This window comes from Myotis brandtii, unplaced genomic scaffold, assembly GCF_000412655.1.
Source record: "Myotis brandtii unplaced genomic scaffold, ASM41265v1 scaffold731, whole genome shotgun sequence".
Classification (NCBI taxonomy): domain Eukaryota; kingdom Metazoa; phylum Chordata; class Mammalia; order Chiroptera; family Vespertilionidae; genus Myotis; species Myotis brandtii.
The window spans coordinates 758,242-766,767 of record NW_005370895.1 but is presented as its reverse complement, the minus strand read 5'-3'; the positions used below and the strand labels follow the sequence as shown (position 1 = coordinate 766,767).

The 8,526-nt window shown below is 51.8% G+C and overlaps 1 protein-coding gene across 2 annotated transcripts in view; it reads left to right on the top strand.

Annotated features, from left to right (window-relative positions):
- The first annotated feature begins 3,529 nt into the window (after positions 1–3,529).
- The window catches only part of LOC102248306 (integrin alpha-9), a 107,214-nt gene continuing 102,217 nt past the window's right edge, over positions 3,530–8,526 (top strand). For both annotated transcript variants that reach the window (XM_014530331.1, XM_014530330.1), the window contains exons 1-2: positions 3,530–3,682; positions 5,270–5,376. In XM_014530331.1, the coding sequence (XP_014385817.1) occupies positions 3,547–3,682; positions 5,270–5,376 (243 nt within the window). In that variant the 5' untranslated portion in view covers positions 3,530–3,546. The remainder of the gene's footprint in view (positions 3,683–5,269; positions 5,377–8,526) is intronic.

Genomic DNA, 8,526 nt, shown 5'->3' with positions numbered 1-8,526 from the left:
GCAGCGGTTCTCAACCTGTGGGTCGCGACCCCTTTGGCGGTCGAACGACCCTTTCACAGGGGTCGCCTAAGACCATCCTGCATATCAGATATTTACATGACGATTCATAACAGTAGCAACATGACAGTTATGAAGTAGCAACGAAAATAATTTTATGGTTGGGTCACAACATGAGGAACTGTATTAAAAGGGCCAGAAGGTTGAGAACCACTGGATTAGAAGGAAAAAATAATTCAGCCGGTCCTTTCTGCCCTTTAGAGTTCCATATAAATGTTGCCCCTCTCAGCCTCCGATCCAGGCTGAGAGCCAGTGCCTGGGATCGAGCTCCCCAGGGTCCCTCCCTGTTCGGGTAACCTGCCGGTCTCGTTCGGTCTGTACATTTGGAGCAGAGGCACCGTCTGAAATGTGCAGGGTTCCAATGCCATTTGGGGGGATGCGCCCGAGAAGCAACCCGCCCCGTGTTTAATTTTTGTCATTTTTACCAAATGAATTGCAAGTGGTGTTTATCGACGGGGCTAATGTACACTTGGAGTTGGTAGGAATTTTTAGACCCAGCCCTGTCCCCCCGGGGTTTTCGAGTGGAGGAGGCGTGGTATGTTGCCCAGCTCCGAAGGGCTGACTCGTGGAAAGGCGTGGGTGTTTCAGCTGCTTGGATGGGCCCACCCGCTAATTTTTCTCACCTGTGAAAACATGACCGGCGTAATGGAGAGCAGCCCTCGCCTTTGCGCTGGTGGCTCTAAGCTCAGCCCCAGAAGCCGGGCTGGGGGTGGGGGGCTGAATTGATCCCTACACGTGGCCACCTTCTCCCTGGAGTTGCATTTGGTGTGTCATCGTGCATTTGCGTTAGAGCAGCCGAGAGCCGGCCAGACGGCCCGTGCGCGGGCGACAAAGGCGGGTGGTCTGTTTGGGAAAATGCCTGCTGTGATTTCCGAGGGCTGTGGGTTCCAGCCCTGCTTCAGCGCGGAGCTTCAGCTGCTGTGGCCCACCCCGTGAGCAGGAGGGGCAGCTCCCCGAAGTGTTATTGAGGGCCCGGGGGGCAGCTGGGGTGCCCTCACTGTTGGGGGCCTGGCTCCCGTCACACCCCAGCAGGGTGTGACTTGATTCCTCACAGAATCGAATACAGTCTGTCCTGGGCTGATCCTGAAGGAAGTGCTCCGGGAGGCGGGGGGTGGTCTCCCTGGCTCCTTGCATCCCCAGAGGTCCTTCACCCCCTGGATGTTGAGGGGTCGGGGCAGGGACAATGAAGATGAAACCCACATGCCTTCCCATGAACCTGACAGCATGGGTCTGAGTGTGTTAGCGTGGCTGTCCTTGGTGATGTCTGCCGGCCTTGCTGAAGGGCCGCCTGAGGGTCTCCGATTTCTGTTGCTCATCCGGGGTGTCGGTGGGGGAGCAGCACCATTTGAGGTCAGGGTGGGGGTGAAGCGTGAGTGTCCGACACCTCAAGATGAAGGTGGCTTTCCGGACACAGTGAGGGGAGCTGGGTCCATAGGGAGGCTGTCTGGGGTCATTCTTCCCTCTACTCGACTAGCCTTTTCCACAGATGACCTAATGGATAATGCTTTCTGTTCCCAGGTAAGCGGAGATGATCAGTTTCACAATGTGCCCAATACCTTTCGGGGGGAAACTGCACCCCCTTTCCAGGCTGCCAGAGATACGGAGCAGCTCGAGTTCGCCTCGAGGAGCGGCTTAGCGTTGTCTGCTCCTTGAACGTCAGCGTGGGTTTTGTTTACAGTCTCATCGTACAAGTTCTTTTCCAAGTGGCTCGTAGCTCAGCACAGGCTGTACCTGATTGCTGCTGTTTGGTATTCTTTGCCCCCGCTCTTTGGCTGACCGCTTTCCGGAAACAATGCATAAAACTGTAGGTCATAATTGTTTTCGTAACATCTGGAGGGGAACTGGCTGCTGTTCCCCCGTGTTCTGTGCCCACACAGGCCCAAATGTGTCTTTTCTGTCTTCTTGGCATGTCTTGCCTTTTCCTCCAGCAGGGACGGGCTCTGCGGGGGTCGGCCCCTTCCCAAGGCAGCTTTTGGTTCAAGATGAAGGACATACAGCTTCATTCTTGCCCAGAGATGACGCCATCTCTGGTTTGAGTTGGATGCGTGTGTAATTTTACGCTTTGCCGACATCTTCCCTATGTCCCCGTAAATGTGCCCGTTGTGTGTGGTGGGGAGGGAGAGGGGAACGCAGAAAAGAAATGGTATGGCTACGTATCTTATTTATTCATGTCATTATTTTTTAAGTCTAATACATCCGGGAGAGCTACCATATCATATATACAATCTAATGAATGATCGTAAATTTGCGTGAACACTGCTCAGGTTGCAAAGTAGAACGTCATGAGCACACAGCAAGCCCCGCCTCCCTCACTACAGTCCCCCCACCTCGCTCCTCCCCCGAGGTAGCCATTATCCTGATCTCTAACACCACAGTTATACTTCAGCTACTTTGAACTTCAGGTAAACGGAGTCAGTGAGTACACTGTAGTCCCTGACACATTTTGCTCCGTGTTGTAAGATTTATCCGTGTGGCTGCGGTTGAATGATGTTCACTGATTTTTATGTCTGTATAGAATTCTGTTGTACTTCTCTACCATAACTTATCCATTCTAGCATTGATGGACCTGTGGGTTTCTTCGATTTTGGCCATTACATATTGAGCCGTGAACACGTTTGTACCTGTCTCCTGGTAGGCATGTGCCTGCATTTCTGTTGGGCATGTTCCTAGACATGGAATGACTGGGTCCTAGGCTAGGCACATGTTTGGCGTTATTAGAAACTGTTGAATTTACTCCGACGTGGCTGTGACAGGGTCCTAGGCTAGGCACATGTTTGGCGTTATTAGAAATTGTTGAATTTTTCTCTGATGTGGCTATTTACGATTTACACTCCCACCAGCAGTGTAGGAGGGTTTCCGTTGCTCCAACTCCTTGCCAGCACTTGGCATTTTCGGTCTTTTTGGTTTTAGCCTCCTCGTAGGTGTGAAGTGGTAGCTCATTTGTTATTTCTCTGATAACAAATATAGTTGAGCACCTTTTAATGTGTTTATTGGCCAATTTGTTATGGTCTTTCATCAAGTATCTATTTAAATATTTGGCCCATTATTGGATACTAGAGGCCCAAAGCACGAAAATTCGTGCAAGGGGCTCGGCCCTCCCAGCCCTGGCTTCGTCCGGAAGGTCGTCCAGAAGGTCGTTTGGCTGTCCGGTCTAATTAGCATGTTATGCTTTTATTATTATAGATTATTATAGATAATGGTATTAGATACCTGTATCTTCCTTCTCAACTTGTACGAGTTCTTAATAGATTCTGGATAAGCACTGTGTTATATGTGTTTCCAACCAAACTTACGCTCTAAATGTGCCTGGAGACAATCCACCAGGTTCTCTGTTGGGAGGCCCTCCCTCCTGGCCCCGCCAGCACAGTACAATGCTAGGTATGGTTTTCCAGTCAACATTCAGACCGCCCACCTATGACTGGATACGAATTTAATCATCAGCCTCTTCTTTCCTGGTCCTGGGTTGTGACAGAACGCCCTTTCTTCTTGATGTGCAGGATCCTTGTGGGCGCACCAAAGGCCGAGTCCAAGTACAGCACGTCAGTGAAGTCCCCGGGGGCTGTGTTTAAGTGCCGCATCCATACCAACCCCGACCGGAGATGCACTGAACTGGATATGGCTCGAGGTGGGTGACATCCATGCCAAAGTGGAAATGGGCTCTGTACCCCCATTCTTCCCTCTTTCTTCCCAGGCGGCCGGCCGGCCTTCCTTCCTTCCTTCCATCATGTAGGGAGTACCTATTACTTTCTAAGCACCAGGATATACTAGTGAACAAAACAAAGATCCTGCCATCCTTACAGATTAGTGGGCAAAAGAGACATTAAAAAGCAAGACTTGACAGCAAGAAGACCAGAGGGAAGATGGTGTTTGATCTACACGTGATGGGAAAGATGCACAGCAGTCAGCTGGGCAGGTGGGGAGGCAGAACCTCCAAGCAGAGGAGAGCATGTGCCGTGTTCAGGTTCAGAGTGGGGGTGGTGTGGCTGGAGTGGCGAGCAGGAGAGAGTGGAGGCAGAGGAGCTCAGCAAGGTAGGTTGGGGCTGCTCACACAGGGCCCAGCAGGCTGGGGGAAGGGGTTAGGGTGTTATCCTGTGTATGAAGGAGAGGCCATTGAAATCAATTTTAGGGTTTATGTTTTAAGTAGGGAAAGATATGATCAATAGATATTTTTAAAAGCTCACTTGGATCCGGTGGAAGCAGACGGATCAGCCTGGGTTCAGAGCTCAGCTCTGCCAGTTACTAGTTGGGACTTATTGGGAATGTCCTGTAGCCTCTTTGGCCTCAGTTTCCTCACTAGGACTAAGATACCTTCCTACCTCACAGTATTACCTTGAGAAGATTGTGAGATAATAGAAGTGATATCCAGAATTGTACTTGGCACGCAGTAGGCACTCAGTAAGTAGGAGTTATCTATACTAATAAAAGGGTAATATGCTAATTAGACTGGACATCTTCCGGACGTCCTTCCGGACAAAGCCATGGTTGTGGGGGTCGAGGCAGAGGCAATTAGGGGTGATCAGGCTGGCAGGGGAGGGCAGTTAGGGATGATCAGGCTGGCAGGGGAGCAGTTAGGGGGTGATCAGGCCTGCAGGGGAGCAGTTAGAGGCATCAGGCCAGCAGGCAGAGTGGTTAGGGGTGATCAGGCAGGCAGGCAGGTGAGCGGTTAGGAGCCAGCGGTTCCAGATTGCGAGACGGACATCCCCCAAGGGGTCCCAGATTGGAGAAGGTGCAGGCTGGGCTGAGGGACCCCCCACTAGTGCACAAATTTCATGCACCAGGCCTCTAGTTTTATTATAACTCCAAGTCCTCACTTTCTCCAAAGTCCTTTCCCATCCAGAGCTTCTGAGGGTTAGTATTTCTAAATGAAGCGTTGCCATGATTCTCCTTAGCAGAAAGGAGAGGTGTCCTTGGTGCCACTCACAATGCCTGGTTGGCTTGCTGCTCGTTACTGGTGCCTAACACACTAAGGAGCTTGCTTCAGAACACAGGCCAGAGCACCGCCTCCATCAAGAACGTCTTGCTATGAGAACAACCTTGGCTGAATCACACGGCGTGCATAGTGGTGGAGTTGATTTTACACCTCGTTGTGCGTCCTTATTTCCTCCTGAGCTGGCTACAGACATGTGGGGGAGAGGGGCAGACTACCCTTGGAAGAGCAGCCAGCAGACCATCCTTCCCTCTCCCAGGACTGGTTTTTCTCTTCTCCCTCCAGGGAACCATCGAGGAACATCCTGCGGAAAGACCTGCCGGGAAGACCGGGATGATGAGTGGATGGGGGTGAGCCTGGCCCGGCAGCCCAAGGCCGATGGCCGAGTTCTGGTAAGGCTTCCCGGCGGGGGTGGGGGTGGGGTGCTGCAGGGAGGGCTGGCACTCTGAGCGTGAGTGACTTTGATCTCTTAGGAAAGCTGGATGGCATGGTGACAAGGGCTTGGCTCTGAGGTTGCCTAAACTGGACTGCTGTTTGGACAAATGACTGATCTTCATCTGTCAGATAAATAATGTCTGTCCCAGGGTGCAGAGAGGTGGCAGTGGAAACATAAATAAAATGTATGGGAAAAGTACTTTGTAAATCTTGTTCACAAATATTTGTGCGAGTCTTTTTAAGTTGAAGTATAATTTCCATAAAATGCACAGATCTTAAGATTGCAGTTTGGGTTTTGACAATTGTACACACTCGTGTAACACGCCCCCCCTTCCCCCCGCAGCACAATCACACTGTTTCTGTCCTTCCAAAGAGTTCTCTCCTGTTCCCTTCTAGGCAGCTTCCCGCCCGCCCGAGGCAGCCACTGTTATGCACGGTGGTACCGTGGGTTACTTTTGCTTTTTCTACAACTTTGTACCAATGGAACCCCACAGTGTGCACTCTTTTGTGTAAGGCCCCTTTCACTCAAAATAATACTTCTGAGATTAATCCGTGTTATGTGTATCAGGTGTTCATTCTTCTTTATTCCTGCATGGTATTATATTTATACTAGAGGCCTGGTGCACAAATTTGTGCACAGGTGGGGTCCGGCCAGCCCACCCCAATCTGGGCCGATTGGGCCAGTCCGGCTGGGGAAAGGGGATACAGGAGGTTGGCGGGCCGGCCCCGCCCCCTGGTTGAACTCTTGTCCAACTCCCAGTCGAGGGGACAATTTGCATATTACCCTTTTATTATATAGGATGAAATACATGTTATTACTTTAAAAATTTTTATTTTATTGATTTGAGAGAGAGAAACATTGATTGGTTGTTCCACTTAATTATGCATTCTTTGGTTGATTCTTATATGTGCCCTGACCGGGGATCGAACCTGCAACCTTGGAATGTTGGGCAGATGCTCTAACCAACTGTGCTACCTGGCCACGGCCAGTGCTCTTTGTTATAGAAGCATAATATCAAGAGGGGGAAATAACTCTAGCTGCCATTTATTGAGGGCTTCCTTTGGGCCCCAAGCTGTAAATGGGGTTTTACATATATCTGATCGCAGGGGAACCAGGTTCTCCTTCAGGATCTAGGCAAAATGTTTCCGTCCTCTCTCCTGGAGCCCACTTTTATGTTAAACTTCTCCATGGCAGAGGCCATTCATCTGCATCCCGCCTTCCTTCTCAGCACAAGTTACGCATCTCCCCCCGTCAGCCCCTGGCGAGGAGCGGGGAGCAGCTGGATGCTGTCGCCAGCATTGCAAGGCCTCCCCACCAGAAAGCATCGTAGCTCCTGCGGAGGGTCCCCAACCCCACTGTTTGTCTTGGTTTCTAGTCCTTTAATCACTGTCACAAGCCGCCTTGGACCCTCTCCCAGCCTCTACATTCCTCCAGCCCCAGTGCCTGACCCTGGCTGGACCACTGGGCCCCAGGAGGGCCAGAAAGCTTGTCGCCTTCCCATGGGAAGGAGGGAGAAGCTGACCCATCTGAAGTCCGGGTGGCGGGAGGTCAAGATTCTGACAGAGGAGGCGTGGCCGGATGGCACACAGCACACGACACTCTAGGGAGCCCGGAGCCCACCGCCGGAGGTTGCTTCTGTGACGGCATCCCCTCTCCCCACGGAAGGATAAGCTCCGTGGGGCTGAGAGCTTGTTGCCAGAGGCATGTGCATTACGGCAAGTCAGTATCGGGAAGGGGCCGTGCACAGCAGTGAGGATCAGGGGGACGATTTAGCACAGGAAGCTGTGAAGGCAGACCTGGGGCATTTGTGGTCCCTGTGCCATGACAGCCCCTCTGATTCATTGCATGCGGAGCTGTTCCTCTCATGTTTGACACAAGGACCGCACCACCCATCCAGTCAGCCACTGTATGCGGGGGCTGAGGAAGGAGTGGGGCATCCGTAGCAGCCTTTTCCTTGTGGCTTTTCTTGTAAAAAACACAACATAAGCCTTAGCCACCTTGGCTCAGTGGATAGAGCATCAGCCCGGGGACTGAAGGCTCCTGGGTTTGATTCCTGTCAAGGGCACGTACCTCTGTTGCAGGCTTGATCGCTGGCCCCGGTTGGGGTCCGTGAGGGAGGCAACCAACCCATGTCTCTCTCACGTCGATGCCTGTTCTTTAATGTCTCAAGTCTACCTGCCAAAGCTTTCTTGGAGGCAAGTACTTATCTTAAAATGGAAATCAGGGAGCTATGTCTTATTCAAACACGTTTGGAGAACTCAGGTGGTACTTGGAAGTGTGGGCCTGACACCCATGTCAAGGAGCACAATATCGGATTCTGAGGTTGGGTTTGAGGAGGGAGAGCTGAAGTGTGTGTGTGTGTGTGTGTGTGTGTGTGTGTAATGGCATCAGTGCTGATTTCAAAGTAAAGAACACATGGGAGTTTGGAAGCTGTGACAGGGAGTCCAGTGTCTCCATGAAAAGTGGCATTTTCTGACCCATGGACCAGCCCTGGCAAGGCCTTGGATGTTGGGCTGGGCTGCCAGGCTGCCCTTGGCTTAGTATCTGCCTGGCTCAGCTCACAGGTGCTGTGGTCCTTGCCAGTTTTTCCCCAGGGACTCGCGGTACCGGGTGTGACCACAGCCTGGGGATCAGAGGCAAGCCCCTTCCCGCCCCACACCCTCCCCCGGACTCGGGGTGCAGATGGCGGTTTGAGACCTAGGGAAGGAAATCCCCTTCTGCCACAGCCGCCAACACACGCAGCCCAGGCACTGACGCTCCTCCTGGGCCTGGGAGGCAGCTCAGAGAGTGCCCGGCTGGTGTCTGCTTCCCATGGGTTTCGGGGCTCAGCCAACACACCAGAAGCGTGTAGATGGCTTCTGGGTGGAAGCATGCTCTCCGGCTCTATCTCTTTGCCGTTTCCTTCCCAAACGTCAGGGCAGCCCCTATCTGTTCACATGTGTCATCTGTCTTTCTTTTTTTCCCCCAAAGCCACGTGGCTATTTTTTTTTTCTTTTAATTCTGTTGTTCCGTTTCCTGATTTTTTAAAAAATATTTTATTGATTTTTTTACAGAGAGGAAGGGAGAGGGATAGAGAGTTAGAAACATCGATGAGCGAGAAACATCA